At 41.1% G+C, this 22,383-nt stretch overlaps 1 protein-coding gene across 13 annotated transcripts in view; it reads left to right on the top strand.

Moving 5' to 3' along the window:
* The window catches only part of nrxn2b (neurexin 2b), a 682,163-nt gene that overhangs the window by 276,479 nt on the left and 383,301 nt on the right, over positions 1-22,383 (top strand). For all 13 annotated transcript variants that reach the window (XM_040040736.1, XM_040040734.1, XM_040040735.1 and 10 more), the window contains one exon: positions 21,763-22,064. In XM_040040736.1, the coding sequence (XP_039896670.1) occupies positions 21,763-22,064 (302 nt within the window). The remainder of the gene's footprint in view (positions 1-21,762; positions 22,065-22,383) is intronic.

Here is a 22,383-nt window from a genome sequence, read left to right as displayed (position 1 = left end):
TGACCTGGAGTTAAGTCTCAATTTGTCTTCTAAAAAATCTCCCTACCATACTGGAAAACAGCATTTCTCAGTAAAAGATGGCAGACAATCCTGTAAAGGATGTTCTACATCTTTGTCCACGAGGATCCAGGCTGTCTTCTTAAGTAAAGTCAGAAAAGAATGAAATTTCACTAATGAGGGATATACACACTTTTGTTGTACTCTAGGGTATATTTCCAGAGTGGTCTAGCCTTCTGTTAAATAAGCATATGATTAAATGCCCTTGTCTTAAACTTTGGAATACTGTTCCTACATTTTAGTGACATTGGAGAAGAGTGTACTGAATGCAGTCTACAGTTCTTAAACTCCAATGCCAAGATGACATTGAATTTGGCACATAGGATTTACATATATGTATATATGTGTGTGTAATTATAAAGGAAAAACAGCGCAGAGATTGATGACTAAAACCTCCCTCAATCATTTCCGGCTCCTTAAGCTTCCCTTTGAGTCAACCACGTCACGTCCACTGAGCATCAAATGTTTGTTTAGCAGTTATGAATGACATTTACAGTATATATCATTCTGATACAGGAAGGAAGACAATGAATTTGTCATTAAACAAGATTTAAAATATGTGCTAATAAATGTTTAATCAAGGAAAATGTGTTACCCATGTTCTCATATGTTGGCTTCTCTTCTTTGGCTTCCTAATAAACACAGAAACAAGTTTAAAATCCTTCTCAGACTGCTGTGTTACTTGTGGTTCCTAGGATATTTAAAAGTAGAATGGGAGACAGAACCTTCAGCTTTCATTAGTTATTCATTTCTGTCCCTCTGCAGCAGTGCGTCTGTTGTCCTGTCTTTTTCCCCGCTCACCCACATCCTGTCATGGCAGATGTCTGCCCCGCCCTGCTTCTGCCAAAGGTTTCTTCCTGTTAAAAGGGAGTTTTTCCTTCACTCTGTCACCAAGTGCTTGCTCAAAGAACTGATTGATGTTGTCTGTGCTATTATAGTGTCATTACCTTACAATATAAAGCACCTTGAGGCAACCGTTGTTGTGATGTTGTGCTATATAAATAAAACTGAACTGAAAATGACTTTGAAAAAAAGAAAAAACACACAAAAAAGTATTTTTAAAACACACACACACACTCTCACACTCTCACACACACACACACACACACTAGTTTCCTAAGAAATGCTGTGTACTCCAAATGATTTCTAGCTTTTTCCACAAACTCCAGGCATCACTGGACTTAACTTATAAATCTTTAGAAAAATGTTCTGTCAAAATATCTAACTTGTTGCTCTTGTATGTTATGTCAGATGTTTTCCTTAATGAAACATCATCGCAACATGTTGCAGATTAAATTAAGGGTTAATGACTGCCTTTGACCTGCAGTGAAAGCAAAAGAACACATTAGCGACAGCAATTACTCCCCTAGTAAAAGAAAAACCTCGGATACAGGAGGAACAATGCGGTTTTCGTCCTGGTCGCGGAACACTGGACCAGCTCTTTATCCTCTCAAGGATACTTGAGCGCATGGGAGTTTGCCCAACCAGTCTACATGTGTTTTGGGGACTTGGAGAAGGCATTCGACCGTGTCCCTCGGGGTGTCCTGTGGGAGGTGTTGCGGGAGTATGGGGTGTCTGGCCCATTCCTACGGGCCATTCGATCCCTATACAATCTTTGCAAGAGCTTGGTTCGCATTGCTGGCAATAAGTTGGACTCGTTCCCGGTGGGTGATGGGCTCTGCCAGGGCTGCCCTTTGTCACTGATTCTGTTCATAATTTTTATGGACAGGATTTCTAGGCGCAGCCAAGTGGCGGAGGGCTTTCACTTTGGTGGTCTCAGGATCGCATCTCTGCTTTTCGCGGATGATGTGGTTCTGTTGGCTTCATCGGGTGAGGGCCTCCAGCTCGCACTGGAACAGTTCGCAGCCGAGTGTGAAGCAGCGGGAATGAGGATCAGCACCTCCAAATCTGAGGCCATGGTTCACAGCCGGAAAAGGGTGGAGTGCCCACTCCGGGTCGGGGATGAGTTCCTGCCCCAAGTGGAGGAGTTCAAGTATCTTGAAGGGTCTTGTTCGCGAGTGATGGGAGAAGGGAGCCGGAGATCGACAGACAGATTGGTGATGCGGACGCTGCACCGGTCCATCGTGGTGAAGAGAGAGCTGAGTGTAAAAGCGAAGCTCTCAATTTACCAGTCAATCTACGTCCCAACCCTCACCTATGGCCACGAGCTGTGGGTGACAGAAAGAACGAGATCGCGGATACAAGCGGCAGAAATGAGCTTCCTCCGAAGGGTGGCTGGCCTCTCCCTTAGAGATAGGGTGAGAAGTTCAGCCATCCCGGAGGGGCTCAGAGTAGAGCCGCTGCTGCTCCACATCGAAAGGAGCCAGCTGAGGTGATTCGGGCATCTGATAAGGATGCCTCATGGGCGCCTCCTGGGTGAGGTGTTCTGGGCATGTCCCACCGGGAGGAGGCCCCGGATAAAGCGGAAGAAGATGGATGGATGGATGGTAAAAAAAAATGTAGGAACAAATGAACCCACTGGGTGCTGATGGATTTAGTTTCTCTCTGCCTTGCAGGAACTTTCAGGTCTCTCAAATGAGATCCTTTTCCCTGAAATGCCAAAAGCATTTTTTTTAACTCCGCACTCATGTATGGACATCTTTCTGTAATCTTTTCCACAGTTGCTAGCTTAAGTGCAGTGAATGTTTCTGTGATCTCTGGCATGAAATTTCCGTTCAAAGGTTCCCCTCATGCTTTTAATTTTAACAGTTGCACATCTGAATTTTGTTTCTCCTTTAAAAAAATAAATATGGTTCCTCCCACTACCTTACAGTCATTGTCGAGGCATTGCTGGAGCCTCTACACAAACAGCTGGCGTTGTATCAAACCAGCTTTTTTTTCTGAAGTCAGAGCTCATGGGCTGTTGTTTTTGATCTGGCTGATGAAACAGGTTTCTTTCTACAGAGGACTTTTTTTTCCCTACGCCAGTCTTCTGAAACTTATGCTTCCCTGCAGGGACAACAGAGTAGCTGCAGGACAAAACATGACAGAGCCTCACAAACTGAACACGAGAAAAACAGATTTTTATCAGATTTGGTAAGGTAATTTACGTTTCCGAGCATGTCTCTCTATGACAGTATCTAAGTGTTTTAGATTAGACAACACAATCAACCATTGTGCAGTTTATAACACTCTTTTGTTACTAGGGTAGTTCGTCACTACCAACGAAACAAACAAATGGCGACACTGTAGAGTTTTCATTAAAGAAAAAACTAGCTAGTGTTTGTACCCATAAATATTAGTTTGTTTACACTTCCCTCCTGAAATAGCTGTTCTCTCCTCCCTCTAACCAACCGATTTTAACCCCCCCCCACCAACTTTTATTTTCTACCGTGTCTCTTTTTTGTACTGTGACTTCCTTTGCAATTACCCAAGCTCACAATTCATTTTGTTGTATATACAGGGCTAAGTGATCAGGTGCTGAATTCATTTACTCATTTGCCTCTTGTTATCTTATCTGGAGAATGAATGAAGTTAGCCCTTTTAAACTCAGATGTGACATTACGATCACGTAGGAAAGAATAAGGAGCAAAGAAATAGGAAGATGGAGGAGGAGACGAAGAGAAACAAATACAAAATTGTCAGAGAAATAGAATGAATAAACTTTGTTTTCTGGCTTAGAGGAAGGGAGATGTGGGAAGAAACAAGCTGTCATGAGGGGATGTGCAAGATATACAAGAAGAGAAGGGGGAAACATGAGGGAGGGAATGCAGGAAGAGATGTATACCAAGAAGTATGATCATTTTGATGATGATGATGGTGATGCATCTCCAGCACAGTTATAATAAAGAGAGAGATAACATGAGGTGAAGAAGGAAGAGAGGAAATGTCCATGCAATTACTGCTGCTGCCAGAAAGAGGCTAATCGAATGGCACTTGGCACAGCAGGCCTCTGTTCCACGCAGCTGGTGGAAGAAGGAGAGAATGGGCTCTGACAGAGGGGAGAAAAGATGGAACAGAGGGAGTGAAGGTTTCAGAGATGTAGGAGATGTAAAAAGAACTGTCTTTGAGGGATTTAAAACATGAGGAACTGCATCCACAACGAGGGAAAGAACACATAATCAGAGGTTTCAAATGTGAATACACACAGATGGAGGAAAGAGGGACTGAAAGATACTGGCATGGGAAGCAAATGGAGGGAAATTTAATGTGCCAGAGAGGGGGAGTGGGTGAAGGTGGTGGTGGGAAGCAGGAGATGTCATGCCGGATGATGCATATAGTTAGCATTAGCATTTACACTCATAAATGTTAAGTTATTGATCAAGTAATCGGGGTGTGATTGAAGTGAAGACTTTCAAAGCAGGGTTTAACTGCATTAACTCTTTAGAAATTATGAGGAGTTTTAACGTAGTCCACCATTTTTAGAGATTCTACAGTATTTGGATCATCTTTAAAATTAAGAATGGCTGTTAATATTTGGATAAAAATCCTTTGTAATCAGTGACAGCCTGAAGTCTAGAACCCACTGACCTCCCCAAAGGTTGTTTCCTGCCTTGAGATGTTTTGCAGGCTCTTACTGCAGCCACCTACAGTTGCTGCTTGTTTCCCTTTCCCTTTGTTTTTTGTCTTCAGTAACTTAAAAGCATGCTCTGTTGAGCTTAGATCAGGTGGGTGACTTTGCCATTGAATTCTCTGAACTGAGAAACTATTGTGTTCCTGTCACAGTATGTGCTTCTTAAACACCGGACGGCTAGTTTTGCAGCATTTGGCTGAATCGGAGCGGAGAGTAAAGCTCTGCATGCTCCAGAATTCAACCTCCTACTTCTATCAGCAGTCACATCGTCAATAAACACTAAAGGCTCAGTTCCACTGGCAGCCATTCATGCCCGTGCCATAACATTGCCTCCTCCATGTTTGACACACAATGTGGTATCCATCAGATCATAAGCTGTTTCTTTCTTTCTCCATACTTTTCTCTTCCTCCAAAATAAAGTTTTTGTCTTTTTGAAGAATAAAGATGTTTGCTGTGCAGTCACTGCATCCACAAAAAGAATAGTTCAAGGAAATCATCAAAAACCAAAAACTACAGTAACTTTTATGATGAGCAGATGCAAACTTCTGATCACAACTCTATATCATTCTTTCAGTACAGACACACTATGTAAAAAAAAAAACTTGTGGCAGTATTTGTATTTAGACAGTGATTAAGTCTCTGCAAAAAAGCCATTAACAATTCCTTACTTCTAACCTTTAATTGCAAAGGTGCTCCATGAAATGGGTGTGCTTCAATGATAGAGCAGAGTTTAATAGAATGAAGTGAAAGCTTAGGCGATCAAAGCCGAAAGAGAATCTTTGCTGGCACTCAGTAGCAACAAGGTGGCCAGTCAATGCTAATTTCAATAACTCTTTAATTATTGGTGTCACAGCTCCTTTGGATCATTTTCCGCTGTGTGCAAGCGAGCTAGAGAAGAGACAGCTGGAGGGAGCCAGTGAGGGAGGGCTTCTCAACACTAAAATACTAATGAAATATGAATGACTGGAGACGCAGGTATGGTGCTGGAGAAGAGACGAAGGGAGTAAGAAAACAGCGATAAAGACATCACTTCTGTAATATTGATGCTGAGAGTTTGGTTGTAACGGGAACTTTTTATGGCAGTTAGGAAAGGGAGATGGAAGGTTAAGATCTTTCTCACTTAACCATGAAGTTCTCCCTGTGTGTATCTCATCACAACCCATCTATTTTCCTGTTGTTATTTTCTACCTGTCTGAGATTATATAACATAACATTCTTTCCTTGATTTCTCTGTTGCATTTGTTTAAACTCAAGAACAGTGTAAACTTGGGATTCTTGACACGGCACATTGCTATTCATTTATACTGCATACATTATAATCAAAGATGGTTAAATAATTAGGAGGCAGGAGGCTCATCAACCGCGATAGACTTTTATTGCTGCCTTGAGTACAGCTGGCATCAGGGTTTGGAGAGATCCCTGAGAAAAGCGAAGCCTCAAACAAGCTGTTTTCATTTCATTCGGAATGTGCGTTGTGTGTTTTTTCTAAGGTACCACACCTAAACAAGGAGAACTGAAGTTGAGGGAAATTGGCCATGTTTGACCCCATGCATACACTTCTCAGACAAAACTTGTTCCCGATTTTCCTGCTAAGCAGCATGTCGGGGCAGTTGCTGTTGTGGCAGTTTTGAGTATCATTCCAGTGACTTTCGTTTCTGATGTCACACTCAGACAAACTTCAACTCTTCTACCAGTCATATTTTTTTGCTCTGGACTTCTTTCTGCAAGCTGAAGGGCCACTCGAAGCAGAACCCGAAGTAAGTGGTGAGCTGTTGATGCTATGATATGGGTCACTGAGGCTGCAGAGCAGAACAAGGAATACCACTGTCAGTCCAAGACAGTGGAGACAGTTTCTCATTCATCCATGAGTAAGAAACAGATTGGAGAAACAGCTCTATTGTGGTTTGATTATTCCTTGTCACAAAAATGTATATATAGTAGGCTCGTCACAATACTAGGATTTCAAACTTGATAGAGAAAAATACTTGATATTCGATATCGTTTTCAATACTACAGGGACGATTTTGACCCCTTCAAGTAACAGTGAAGTCCTATCTCTACAAAGGTGCCTTGTTAATTTCCAAGTTAGATTCAACAAAGTAAATATTTAAATTACTTTTGGAGGTTTCATTTGTTTTTCAAATTATTTAGACATTTTTATTACTGATTGTAAAAATTAAGCCATATTTTAGAACCTAGTAATCAAATACAGTACAAATAAATACACAATACATCACATAATAATTTAATTATTGTAGAAGAAGAGCATTATGAATAAAGAAGATATAAAAAACAAAGCACTCAGTGTAAAAAAACTGGTCACTGCTTTTATACTGAAACTGAACTTAGAAAGTTTTGTAATAGTAGAAAAGTTTATCATCTTCTATCATCTGCCACCTGCTTACCAGACCTGCAACCTCTCTCTCGTCCACCACGAGTCTGTTGCTCTTTACATCCTCTGGCTCCCCTGCTGTTCTCCATGTGTCGGTACTCCAGTCTGCCATGCCTCAATATCCCATCCATGATCCACTAACGACTGACTAACTACAATCCACTACTGATGATAACATGTGGCTAATTCGTCACCCTGACCCCCAACACCCTAGGACTATCATATTTTGAGTTTTACTGTGTTTTGGGGACTCTTTGCATTTTTTTTTTAGTTGTGTTTGCTTTCGGGTCCACACCACCACCTCCACATAGTGGCAAACGTGTGTCAGCCAGGTTACATTTATGGTAACTGTTTAATACTTCAGGCTTGTTGAAATGGGAGCTTTACAGACCTCTGAAATTCCTCCTAAAGTGTTGCTCAGTGTTAGAAACTGTAACTGCATCAGCTCTTTCGGAGGAAAGGAGCTTTGTGTCTGACTGTCTGCAGCAGTGCTGTGCAAAATTGCTTGACAGCTAGAGGAAGCAAAAACAACACTATTGACAATTATCTTAATTCGATATTGAGTTAAGTAGATATTATTATTTGAGTATCTTTTCATGACAACCCAAATATGTAGTGGGCCTATTATTTATTTATTCATTTTTTGTGCAAAGCCATACCCTTGCCTTTGTCATTCTGTGAAAATACTGTGTAACTTGTAACTTGTCTCATCAACTTAGAAACAACTGCACAACTCAAAACCTCATCTCTGTGGTAACAGAGTCAAGTTTACACAATTTAACCACACATATTTCTGAACTGTACAATGGGATGCAAAAGTTTGGGCAACCTTGTTAATAGTCATTATTTTCCTGTATAAATCGTTGGTTGTTACAATGAAAAATGTCAGTTAAATATATCATATAGGAGACACGCACAGTGATATTTGAGAAGTCTGGATTGTGGTTGAAGGTATTTTGGACTATTCCTCTTTACAAAACATCTCTAGTTCATTCAGGCTTCCGAGCATGGACAGCTCTCTTTAACTCACACCACAGATTTTCAATAATATTCAGGTCTGGGGACTGAGATGGCCGTTCCTGAACGTTGTACTTGTTCCTCTGCATGAATGCCTTAGTGGAGTTTGAGCAGTGTTTCGGGTCGTTGTCTTGTTGAAAGATCCAGCCCCGGCGCAGCTTCAGCTTTCTCACCGATTCCTGGACATTGGTCTCCAGAATCTGCCGATACTGAGTGGATTCCATGTGTCTCTCAACTTTGACAAGATTCCCAGTCCCTGCACTGGCCACACAGCCCCACAGCATGATGGAATCACCACCATATTTTACTGTAGGTAGCAGCTGTTTTTCTTGGAATGCTGTGTTCTTTTTCCTCCATGCATAACACCCCTTGTTATGCCCAAATAACTCAATTTTAGTTTCATCAGTCCACAGCACCTTATTCCAGAATGAAGCTGGCTTGTCAAAATGTGCTTTAGCAAACCTCACGCGTCTCTGTTTGTGCTGTGGGCGGAGAAAAGGCTTCCTCTGCATCATTCTCGCATACAGCATCTCCCTGTGTAAAGTGCCCCGAATGGTTGAACGATGCACAGTGACTCCATCTGCTGCAAGATGATGTTGTAGGTCTTTGGTGCTGGTCTGTGGGTTGACTCTGACTGTTCTCACCATTCGTCGCTTCTGTCTATCCAAGATTTTTCTTGGTCTGCCACTTCGAGCCTTAACTTGAACGGAGCCTGTGGTCTTCCATTTTCTCAATATGTTCCTAACTGTGGAAACAGACAGCTTAAAGAATTGAATTTGTTTGTCTAAATTCTGTAAAGTCTGATAGGTAATAACTTAAACAATCTACACTGTTATGAAATGTAACTGTAGTAAATGTATCCAGATAATGTATTTGTCTTATATTAAATTTAGCATATTTCACAGTACTGGACTTTCACTGTCTCTGACTTGTGAACAATAGCTGCAGAGGTCACAGTAAGCCCCGTGGTGTCAAACATACCTTTTTAGTTCTTGTTACCTAACAGAGTCTCAGAGAGCACTTCAGATGTCTCCTGCATTAAAGGTTGTGACACTGACACAGGAGTCACAGCGTAGTCATGTCTCATACATCTGACAAGACTGTGATGAGGCTGCCGTCATATTAAAGAGGAACACAGAAAGTGCAGCATAGCTGTCAGCGCAAGGCAAACTTGGGCAAACGGAGGGCTTCTGTTTGTGGATTATACGCTACAAAAGAAACCCAGCGATCTCTCTAAATATCCACGGGGCTGCGAAATACACACACACACACACACAGCACAGAACACACATCATAAAACACCCACATACTCACGCTCAGTGACTGCCCACATCACTGTGCCAAGGAAGTGTTTGTGTGGTTTCACTGAAGCAGCAATACTCTTCTGAGCGTATAGATAGTGAGGGAGGGACAGGGGATGAGTGGGACAGATATGTCCTGATGTCTAATTAACTGTCTGCCTTCAGAGAAAGTGCGTGTCCTTACATCTGAGGCAAATGATGACCACTGGGGGCAACAAAGGAGGGGGAGAGGCATCCAGACATGGCGGTGCAGTTACTGTATGCAGAGACAGAGAGTGTTGTGACATAGAGTAGAAAGTAGCATTAGATGGGCATTAGCTGCAACATTAAAGATGAAATATTGTATCAAAACATGATGCAACTGTAGTTTGTCCATACAAACTGGAGCAACTTGGGGACTGAACATGGGGAACCCATCAAGAGCTGATTTCTGAATTAATATGATCTGTGATGTCACATCTTGTCACACATTACCTTTTGGGGGGGGCAAGTGAAGGCAAGCACTGACTGCTCTTATGATTAAAAAAAAAAACACTGTGACATATTAAAAACAAACACACCAAGACAGAAAAGACAGACAGGAAGCAATGCAGAAGCATGGACAGAGGGAGGCAGTGAATTAGAGTCTTTAATTAGACCAGACATAGAGTGCTCTCTGTGTGTGTGACACAAGCTAGGCCTGAAGGGAGAAGCATAAAGGGAAAGTCACTTTCAAGCTCCACTAATATAATGGGGCCTCTTGGGACTGAGCAGGGGGTAGATTTTTTTTCTTTCTCGTTTCTGTGTTTGCAAAGTGTGTGTTCATCTTGAAGTGTCTCAGTGTCCAACCTGTTTCAAGGTTGGCTCAAACAGCTGAAGTCATCAGTGTAGACCGTGAGGTCAATGTGTGGCTTTTTTTTTTTGCCATTATCATCCTCAGCAGCAGTACAGCCACACACAAATAGAGCCTATTGCTTAGTCTGGTGTCATATCAGTCTTGTGTGGCTAAACAGGCTGTTCAGTGAGTTGTGAAATTGAAATGCAGCCTTGGTTATTAGACAAACAGCCTATCACCCATACTGCTAGTTCACTGTCAATATCCACTGTAGCGTCAACTAACAACACAACTCATTTGTTGATTAAGAAGAGCTGTGCATGTTTTGTATGCCTATATGTGCATAAGCGCTGATGCACGTTTATGGGCTTGAGCGTAGGTTTACATTTGGGAGGGTATGACTGCATTGAGGTGCCTTTGGTGTATACATCACTGAGACTACTTTAGTGCCACATATTAATCCTCAGCAGCACTACAAATGAAAACATGACTTCTGGTAAAATATTCAATTTGGATCTATTAACTCAGTGGCAGAGATAAACAAACCTGAACATGAGCGTATACATACTCTGTGTGTATACTTATGTGTATACAGTGATAGAGGGTTAAAAGACTGCTTTACTCATGGAAACTGAGCAATTATTTATTCTTCTGCTATGCCATATTTCATACAGATTCGAGCTCTATTGCAAAAACCTTGGGTGAATAGTCACTCTACTCATTTCTTTGTTTAAGTTTAGGCTGATGGGCTGTGCACTGGCATTGGTGGTCAAACTAAATAAGGTTTTTCTACTGTTCAGTAAAGATGACAAGTGGAAAAAGAGAAAAAAAATCAAAGGAAAAAGAATTGACTAGCTTATAGTGTCTGAATTTGATCATGTTTATTTTTATATAGAGATGCATTCAGCCAGTGTGGCAGGATGAGGTCATCTACCTGAAATGAAGCGGGGGAGCAACCAAGGGCAGAGTGATAATCATGAGGATTGGGAGAAATCCCACTGGGCTGGTAACATTTCAGAGTGATTACTCTGGTCTAACAATCTGGAGCCTTGCTGCAGGCTAAGCTGGACGGGTTCTGTGCTTGCAGAGGTTGTATTCACATACAAATAAACACACTCAGAGCCTAAACCAAATTAACAGTGACTGTGTTTGTAGTCTCTTAATTAATGAGGTTAAGGTTGACCTTCTCTGGTTTACTGATTTCTTAACTGGCATATAAATGAGAAACCTTGTCTCAGTTGTGTCAGAGTATCAGAGAAACCTGACTATCCTGGATGGTCCTCCGTTCTGTCTCTCCAGCTTCTTGTTTTTATATGCATATGTGTGTGTGTGTGTGTGTGTGTGCGTGTGTGTGTGTGTGCGCTTGCTACTCCCTAAAATACCTAACTCCGTTTTTAGTGCTCGACCCAAAATGACTAAAGGAGAGCCTTAAGTCAACAAGATCTAGAGGAAGACGCGCTGACAAGGTTTCTCCAGGTGAACCTCTGGAACGATTACTAACAACTGCCTGCAGCTGAAATTACCTCTGAATTGCTAACGGTTTCTCATCCACTCCGCTTTCTGTGACGCATGACAGATGCCTGTTGGCTTCAGCTCTCTGTCACTTACCCACTGGCTACTATGCAGGTCTCCTGAGGCACATGAGTCTGCTGCTGCCTAGGGCTTTCTCAGCCCTCCATAACCAAACACTATTAGGCATTAGTAAGATATCAATTTAGACTTAATTTATCAATTATACACATTACTCCTCCTTAGCATATAAGCTTATATATAACATGCTTAATGACAAAACTATTTCTTTATAAAGCATTACATCAAGTACAAACAAGCTATTTAAGAGCTGTTAATAGTTCACGGTATCACAGATTTTCCAGCTGGAAGCTGATGCACACTTTTTTGTAGTGTTTACACCCGTTTGTTTCTGATGAAAATGAAAAACTTTATAACTTTAGCTAGCTACCTATATGATGTTGGGCTAAATTCTGCAGCTATAACAGCTTCAGCTCTTCTGGGAAGGCTTTTCACAAGGTTTAGGTGTGTTTTTATGAATTTGATTGATTGATTGGTAATTTATTTCAACATGTGAACAATATACAAGTACATTTAGAAAAGAAAATAAGAGAGAAAAAAAATACTATACAAATTACATACAAAAAAAAAAAAAACGTTCTTGTGCACGTTCGTGTGCAAATTTGTTGATCATTCATGGAGAAGTGCATTTGTTAGGTGAGATACTCACTCATCCATGTCTTTATAGACCTTGCTTTGTGCCCTGGTGGACAGTCATGTTGAAACAGGAAGGAGCCATCCCCAAACCGTTCCCACTAAGTTGGGAGCATGAAATTGTCCAAAATCTCTTGGTGTGCTGTCCAGTCATGACGTGACTTACACCACTTTATCCCACACTTTCCATTGTGCTTGGTGATGAGTGGCCGTGGAAACCCATTCCATGTTCTTGAGCTAATCTGACGGTCACATGAAGTTTTGAAGTGTGTTGAGTTTGACTCCACTTTGTGGAGTTGCTGTTGTTCCCAGTCATTTCCACTGTATTATAATATTTTTTAATATGGTATTTATGTTTTATTTGTATTATGTCCTTAATGTTAAGTATTTTGGTCAGCACTTGCTGTTTTTGCCTTGGCTATCACTAACAGTTGGCTGTGGAATATTTACAATTGCGGAAATGTCACGACTGGACTTACATTTCAGTATTCTGTACACATTAAGTGAGTTATGTTTGCATCGTGCATGCATGTCTTACTAATGCTTAACAGTGTGTAGTTCCATCAAGCTTAAAGTCTGCACTTCACTTGCATCTTGATTGTTTGATTTAAGATCAACCATTGCAAATTATTTAAATGCAATAAATGTGCTACTATCCTCAACCTTTACAGTGACCAGTGATTTTTTTTTTATAATGCAAGTTTGTTTGGTTCTAATTTCATTTCTCATTTTCTCTTTTCTGAAAGCTGAAATTAAGCTACAAGTTGCCATCTTTTTTTTCAAAGACTCAAGGTCTTCTAGTGTGCTTTCTTCTCATTATAGATTTAATTGTCTTTCTTCCATCATAGCATGACAGAAACAATAATGGGCAGGACAGGTTTGTTAGATGAATTCCAACTTTGTTAGAATTGTTTGTCAGGTACGCATTGCCAGTCCCTACTTTTCCTTGTTTCACAGCAGAGTCTGTGTTTGTCTGCAAAAAGCCACGTCTTCCCGCTCCTCTGGGCAGTTACACCATTTTTTGATACAGGGATCATGAGGTCAAGCGCCTTTAGCAACAAGTTTCGCTCATTAAAACTGTTTCTCAGCTGACTGGATGCATTATGCTTCAACATGCTGACATTACTTATTGCCTCTCTCAACACTGGCATTTAGTGTAATTTGACCCTGAAGTAAGGCTGTTTCTTTGTGTGTCTTTTCTCCCCTAAGCTGTCATTCTTACCCTTTGCAACTTCGTCCTCTTCATTTATTATTTTCCAGCGTGAACAAAGGTTCAAAGCAGACCCTTATAAGTAGACAAAATAAGCCAAAATTGTACTGCAGCAAAAGTACTGTCACTTTACGAAAAATAAATAAATACCACGATATAAAGATGCGTACTGAAATAAATGTCTATAGTAATTTTACAAAGAAATACTGGCACAGCGCTGCAGCACACTTTCACTTTAATATAACGTTGGGCACACGTATCCTGAACTCTTTCACTCTGCTGCTGTTGATGGCATTAACATATTAAGTAAAGCAATTAACAATGAATAATTTTTCAGGCAATTTGCCAAGGATTCTCATACAATTAAAAGAACCCACATAAAACAACACCAGGCACCATTCCAAGTGAACACCACGTTGTTTTTCATTTATTCTCTCCTTTATCGACAGTAATTTGTGATATAATATGCCACAGTGCAGTTCATTAAAGTTGATGTATGTTTATCTTTAGGCAGTCAGTTTATATGTTAATAAAACAGAGAGCGACTTGAGTTATGTGGTACTTGTTGACCTGTCTTTTAATATGCAGTCAAGTACCTGAGCTTAGCCAGTGTTCACTGGAGCCACTGGAGGAAGAAACGTATAAAAAAATAATACATTTCAAATAATAAGAAAAAGTATGCGTTGGACGTTCACATGGCTGGTTACGTGTTTGCTGTGGCAAAAGAATGTGGTCAGTAGAGAATGGTGAGTCATCTTTCTCCACTGGGAAAAGTGTACAGCTAATTTAACTTGGAAATAAGTCATATGTACGGTGGCACTGAGGTGCAAAACACAACAAAACCGAAAACATTTCGTTACATTTCAATTGTTTTGAATGCACCGACACCAAGTCACCCAAATCATTCCCTGTTTATTTTGTACTATTTTCAGCATATATTTCACAAGATGTGCGGTTAGTGCAACATGACAATGAGGAGGCTGAGACAGCTCAAGTTGAGTGTATTTTGTGGCTCCAGCTAATAGGGCTTATTATGCACTTAGCCGGTCTTGCAGGCCCCTTAGCCATCTCCCTGTTGGCTAAGGGCCCTGCCATTCAGGACCACACAGGCCTGTTGTTAGTGTCAGTTTACTTGACATTTTCTTTCTGTCTACTTTGAGCCCAGAGACTAAGCAGCTTTCCACTGTGATAATGGTCACCTGCCACATACCCACAGTGGGAAAATGAATATGCAGAAAGACGGAAAAAGTGCAAATCAGAAGAAGTGTAGGGGCGTCTTGAGCTTGCTGCCACTATGTCTGATGTTACAAAATAGGTTGTTTCCAAGGTGACAGACAATCAAAGTCAACCATTTTACCCCCATTACTTTATCTTCAATTAGCATCAAGACGAATAGAGGGCAGGCAGAACTGTCTCATGGAAAGGTTCAATAAAAACTTGCAGCAGTGACAGTGACAGTACTTAACAGACAATTCTGACCCAATGCACAGAAGCAGTCTCGAAGTGAAGGTGAGAGTTAGTATGCAAATAATTCTTTATTGTATTCTTACAACAGCCCTTTAGTGCCCTTCAAATACCACCAAAGTAATGACATGAAGAAATTAAATTACAACGAACCTTGCCTGCTCCAAATCTGACCTGAAGCTTTATTAACATTTAAAAAAAATCCAGTGCAGTGTTTTTATGCCAGTGTGTGCTGACTAGGTGCTAAATCATGGGCTGAATAAATGAATGAATGTCTTGTAGAAAAAACAAAACAAAAGAACAAGACAAAAAGAGTAACATCATGATCATGAAAGTACATTTGAAAGTACAAAACATAACAAAAATACGCCATCTGAATGACTGCATTCGGGGATTACACTTTCTTTCAGCTGGCCAGTCTTATTTTCAGATATATTGTCTATAACTTCTCTGGAGGAATTCTTACTACGGCCAATGATTTAAAGACTAGATAAATACATGCTATCTCCAAGTCCTGTAGCTCTTTATCCACCTGTGTTATCTCCACCAATTTTGTGGCACTATCACTGACAGCTGGATAAATATTTTGTGTTTGTAGAGCTCAAGAGGTAAACACAAAAGCTAAGAATAACTTAAATGCCTTTTTGTTCTCTTTTATTACCTCAGTGTGCACAATTCAATAGTGACACTCGTGGGTTTTTTAGCAGCATCCATCTGAGCAAAAGGAACACTGTGAATGACATAATAGCACATTCACTATGGCTCAATGAGCATCTTGCGGGAAAGGAAGGACCAAACAAAGAGCCTTGGCCTGCAGCCAACAGGCTGCAAAGACACCAAATTATAGTCCCTTCATTACAGGATTGCAATCAGTTCATGGATCGATACATACAGTAATCACTATCTGTGCAGAGAAAGTAGAGTGAAAAGGATTGGTGGAGGGAACAATGTCTCAGTATTTCAGCCTCAGCAAGAGACTGGAGAGATCCATAACTGCATTCACAAATTGCCAATTTGGCTTACTAACCACAGGCTGTATCACGACCACACAAGAGGTAGGCTTCTAGCACAGGGCTCTTCCTTAAATGCTACAATTTAAGGAAGAAAGTGTTGTGCATTTCATTATCAAGTGTGCAAAAACAAGAGAATCTGCAAATACATACCCATATCTAACCAAAAATGCACACATTTCTGTTGACATGCTGCTATTTTCGTTATCCCACGAGGCACAACGAAGTGCCAGTACATGGCTGGTTTTAGAAACGTGCTTTTAAACAGTCAGAGTAATTCATTAGCTTTGGTCTGAGCTTAGAATGCTGATAGTTTTATTTAAGGACAGCTGTTCAAATGAAAGCGTGAGGAAGACGAAGGAAACCTAAAGCGTGAAGGGATCACAGAGATTTGAGCAATCAATCCTCTTGTAACCGTTTCCCTGCACCTGACCTTCTGACCCTGGAACTCACCCCTCTTTTCAAAATCAGCATAACCCTCCTTCTCCTGTCAGTGTACTCTATTTTTTAGCTCTCTAAAATTCCAATTTTAATTTGTGGAATACATGTTATGAGTATAAGAGTGATGATGCGTAGGCACTGCTTCTTTATCGCTGCCTTGGGAATTGGTGTGCTCATATGTGTGTTTGCTTATGAGGTGCGGATTTCATGAGCATTTCAGCATAAGCAGGTTCTTTAAAACTGGCCAAATGTTTAATAGCCAAACAAATGTTTTCTTCAGCACTTCACAGGCCTTGTCTTCCTTACAGCTAGCTTAGGAGACTAGCCGCTGTCTGTGGACCCAGCAGGCCTATTGGATTCATGAAGCAGCATCAAAGCTTTCATATGCCCCTTACATTTCCCACTGCTCTCTCTCATCTTGCTGCCGAATCGTTTCTCCAAAGCTGTCGGATACTCTCTCTGCAGGGTGGATTGCACTCATCGAAAACTAATAGAGGGTGACTTCATATGCACATGGCGTGTGCGTCTGTGCAAGAGCAGTGAGGTAATGTGATGTGACGAGCAGATTTGCCAGCGTGTGGTCATCGAGATTTTGAATGGTTTTGCATGCACACATGCGCGGGCGTTTATTTTTTTTTTTGTCTCGTCTTATTCCGTTCTCTCTTTGCTAATTCCCCTAAAACTACGTAATCACTTCCGATATGTAATCCAATCGGCCAAAAAAGCAGTATGTTAAGGTTCATTATGCGTTGACTAATGCTCTGCACAAGTTTGGATGGAGCTAGTCATGCAGCTCATCTTATTAAACCTGCTCTCTCTCTGTCTGAGCTGAATCCAATTTAAAAACACATGCTGCTCTGTGCTTTTATTACTGTAAAAGCCAGCAATGGTTAGCTTAAAACGGCGCTTTTGGGTCCAGCACTGACAAACGCAGATTGTATTTGCGTATGACATTTTATCACAATTTAGGATACCCTATTTTTCCAGCATGGACAAATTTTTGAAACACTTTGGTATGACAGGCGGGCATATTCATTTAATCTTACCCTGATGCTTATAAAGTAGCACTTAAGTGACACAGTAGCTGTACTGTTAAGACTGCATGTGTGGTACTGAATGTGGGCGTGTAGGTCGAAGCGTGCGATAGGCTAAGACAATGCCATTGATCCCTCTCTGGCTGGGATTCCATCGTCTTCCTGTTTCCCTCTTCACCCTTCAGTTCACATAAATAAAGCGCACATCCTCAAAGAACACAGAAGGCCACATAGCGCAGTAAACAAACTGCTTGACACAGTGTCTGCTGCAAAGTGCTTAACTGCTGCTGCGTTGATGGTGGTTTGATTGTGACAGAGCTAGTAAGTGGGAGTTGAGGTTAGCATGTCCATTTTTCTGCGAGGTGTAAAGTTATGTGGTATAAAAGTAATTTTTTAATGTGTTTTAATACTTTTTTTAATACTATTTTCAGGAGAGCTTGGGGAAAAAGAGGTGGTATGATACTTTTAAAAACTGGAAGGGTTCAGCACTTCTGAACATCATATTTCTTATCAAGTCTGAGTTTGAATTTGCTTTGCACATCTTATATACTAGCATTATTTAATGTTTGAAACCACCAAGCTTCCAGTGGTGCTTCTTTCCATTGGATAGCCGGTGGATATAACAACCTGAACACCAGGAAAGGCCACTGAAGTTGCATTTGTTCATAAAGACAGATGATACGCACCAGCTTGCCTCAATAAATCTGCGTATTCATGAAGCAACTGTTGGATGGATTGCTCTGCATAGTTGGAATGAGGGTATCACTTTGGCCAGTAAAAAAACTAGCACCAAAGGTGTATTTAACACATGTTATAAAATCAAATATCAGAGGAACTCAACATTTAATTGACAAAAAAAAAAAAGATGTTATTATGGGTGGATAAATTTCAAATAAGTCATTTCTGTAATGTAGTAAGGGCTTCTGTGAGGTTAATTGAGACCTTGACAGCACTTTAGTCTCTTCTGCATGCTTCTGCGTCTCCTCTTTCCTCTGGCTAGAGTCTACTCTTGGGCTTTACTGCAAAAGATTTGATCAGAGTGAAACGCGTACACTTCAAGTGTGTATGTGCGCAAGAGCGCTACCATGGGAACTGGAGGACGAGATAGAGATGTAGATGTAAAATGAAAAACAGATGCATAGGAACAAGCTCATATTCACAGGAGCTGGAGTGGTCTCAGAGAAAAGTCATTCTTTATATTAGGTTTTGCGCCTAGATTGAAGCGATCGTGTCACTCCTGGGAACCGGCAGGAGAGCTTTTCCAGTGCTCCGCAGTGTGTAGGAAGATCACCCAGAGTATACAAAGGATACTGGAAATGACTTAAGCTGGCTAACATGAGAAGGATCAGTGGATCCCTGATAGCACTGCAGTGTGTTACTGACTTGCTAATGATGCTGTTTTGTTTCTTTTTTTGCTTCTACTTCTGGCTCCAAATTCTTATCCAAAAATCATATGACTGTGTTAACCTTTACATAATTTGCTGAAGGGCATTGTAGGCATCATGACCAAACTGTCTGGTGTTACAGTGAAAATCCACCCACCCATTTGTCCTCTCCTGTCACTCTCCAGCCTTATCTCCTCCCCTCAGCCTTCTGTTCATTAAACAGACATAAACAAAAGAAAGTTTTTTTGTTGTTTGTCTCTGCATTGCATGGAGCTCAGTCTCACTGAGCTCATGGAAGCACGGACAAGCTGTTTGTTGCTTACCGTTAACAGCCCATAGTATGGGAGGTGGTCCAACTTAGTACATAATTGAAAATGGTTGCTGTGGTCCATTTGCTACGCTTTTGTTCCTCCTACATCAGCAACACAGGCACCGCTAGGATGCTGCTCTTGGGGGGATTTGCTTTTGTGTGTCATTTGTCCCCTCCATCTCCTTCTCTCCGCTCTTGATGCCTTTTTTTATGACAATTCACACTTCAGTTGAGATTGCTCTAAATTTCGATTTCAGCCAAAATGCTCTTTTAAGTAGCTGTCTCTGTCTGGATGCTATTTGTCCCTCACTTCCTCTTTTTTTTTGTCACTCCTGAAATGTTTTCTTTTATGTGAGTGCATCCACCCATATTATGTGGCTGTGTTTTGTCTCAAAGTGAGCGCTATCATCTTCCTTAATGTTCCCGAAGTATAGCTGTTAGTATGTCACTTAACACGGCACTCTTTAAAGATCTCCTTTCCTTTGCTCGTGTCATCCATCCATCACTTGTTCCTCATCCACATGATGTAATGTGCTTTTTTCCTTACGTGTGCTGCCTGACACTGAAAAATCTTTGGTGATATAGGGCACTTGAGCATCAAATCGACATGCTATTATTCCCCGGCCCACCCTTCCACCACACGTTTTTCCTCTCTCACCTGCTCATGTGATCTGGCCTTTCAATCTGTCCGCCAATGGGTTGGCCGCCCCTTCTGGCCAGCCCATCCCTTCTCCTCAGGGAAATGCACCAAGGTCTTGAAGTGATTCTTTTTTTCTTTTTCCGTGTGTAATGGAACTTCAGGATAAACTAGATTTGATGATCCACCCATACAGGGTCCTCTTGGCAGTTTGACTTTGCCCTCTCCCCCTCCCTAAACCTCATTACTCAAGGCTGATTCTTCAGACCGGCGTCCTCGGGGAAACAGAAGTGTAGAAGGGCAAATGAACATAGGAAGCAGAGTGTCACTTCAGATCACAGCTCATGTCAGGAAACTAGTTGATTTGTGTAAGTGCAGAGCGAGCAAGAGTTCTTTTAAACTTGAGCTCATGCTGTTGTCGGTGATGTTGTCTGTTTATACTCTTTTCTTTCTTTTGCTAAGCAGCTGAATTGCTATTATTCCCAAATTAAAATGACACAGAGTTGATCCAGCCAGGAAATGAGGTTATTGCTCTTTATAAGAGTAATGAGATTTGGGGCGACAGAAAATGGTTCAATTAAAATATTAGATATAAAATGTAAAAGGAGTAAATAAGTAGATTGCAAGTCAGAAGAAGCAGTACGGCGAGCCAGATGTTACTATTTCTCCTGCTCAGTGAATCCAGCGTCCACGTCATGACTCAAGTGACGGAGGTGTCACTGTTCTCTGTGTTCTTGCTGCGTTTTTTCTGTTGTGACAGCTGCAAGTGTTTGTTCATTTCTTGACAGATGCACACAGTGTCCTCCCTGGCTGCTGTTAGGCTGCTGTTTGACATATGTCCATTGTACAAACTGTCTGTTTTGACTGGTAGTGTGTGAATAAAGCTCAATGTAGTGGAAGGAGGCCATGTGCTACAGACAGACTGGCAGGCGTTAGCAAAGTTGTCAACACCTTTTTTCCTCCCCTTCCTTCTCTCTTTAAAAAAGTGTTCTTCAATTTCACTTTGTCTAGTCTCTGCTTTCATGTTTCTCTGTTTTGCTGTAATTCAAACACATCTTTGTATCTAATTCTAACCCAGATGTTTGCTTTGCTCTGATGAAAGGAATCCTATTTTACACAAGATGCTGTCGTGCCGCTGTGTTGTAGTGCAGATGCATCGGTCTGCACTGACGTTACTTGTTTGTGGGATTCAATTTATGAGCAAATATTGTTTTTGATCTGCAAAGCTTCCATGTTTAAAACGTTTGTTGGGGGTATAAGAGTGACAACAACTATCAATGTTCTACTAAAATTAGTAACCTTATCAAATCAGTTGCATCTCCAAATGGGCTATATAACCTCACAATGCTTTTAACCTTCTGGAGTAAATGAACACACCAGTGCATCCAAATTACATCACCGTGTCAAGATGACCAGCAGCAAGCCGCAGCCTCACCAAGTCTCTGCTTCAACTTGTGTGGAATGAGCAGATTTGATGTACCAATCTTTACATTGGTACATTATACATTTTCGATGTATAAAAGTCCTACACCAAAAGAAATACAATAAAAAATGAAGCTAACAAAATAACCATGCTGATGTTGCCTTTGTACTGGACACATCTCACATGACAGAAGCTTTTTAGATATTCTGTGATTCTTGCGCTGTTAATATAAATTAAAAGAGCAAAAATGTTGTGTTTAGTGTTATATTTTAGATCATGTTAATAGATATTTAGGATATTCATTTGTCAATTTGTCATTTCTAGCTTCATATTGCTAGAAAAGCGCCATCTTTTAAATTAACCCTCTGATGTCTGTTTTTTCCCCACATAAAAAGTAAACTAATAATAGAATGACTGATTTTTGAATACACACATGCTGCTAATTTCAAAGCTTTAACTCCTGAACAGAAAAGTCCTTTTACTTACAGACCTACCTCTCTTTCCCCCTTACCCCCACTTTATTTTTTCCAGGCAAGGAAGAGTCAGTAGCCACCTTCAAGGGCAACGAGTTCTTCTGCTACGACCTGTCCATGACACCCATCCAGAGCAGCACCGACGAGATCACGCTTTCCTTCCGAACGCTGCAGCGCAACGGGCTCATGCTGCACACTGGCAAGTCGGCCGACTATGTAAATCTTTCCTTGAAGAGCGGCGCGGTTTGGCTAGTCATCAACCTGGGCTCGGGGGCCTTTGAGGCTCTGGTGGAGCCTGTCAACGGCAAGTTCAATGACAACGCCTGGCATGATGTGCGCGTCACCCGCAACCTGCGCCAGGTAAACACTGTCTGCATCATCCGAGGCCGCAGCAGTCAGGATTGTGCATCTGTTTGCCACACACGCTATCTTTGAATCATTGTCTTTTTCTCTCAGCATATGGAGAATACGTTGAGTCGTTGTCTTACCTTTCTCCTCTCTTGCTTGTTTTTCTTCCTTTCTGTCATAACAGAAGTTTCTTTTTTGCAGGGTCAAGTTGAACAGGAGGACCTTTTCTATTTTCTATTACTATTTTGATGCTTTTTGTTTTAAAGATGAACCACGTGACCAATGATACATGTCATCTTCATGCCCCTGTCATGCAAAGGCAAAAGATACG

This window comes from Simochromis diagramma, unplaced genomic scaffold (genome assembly GCF_900408965.1).
Source record: "Simochromis diagramma unplaced genomic scaffold, fSimDia1.1 OVJJ01000317.1, whole genome shotgun sequence".
NCBI lineage: Eukaryota > Metazoa > Chordata > Actinopteri > Cichliformes > Cichlidae > Simochromis > Simochromis diagramma.
Note: the sequence above shows the minus strand (reverse complement) of the source record. Positions and strands in the feature narration are given on the sequence as shown.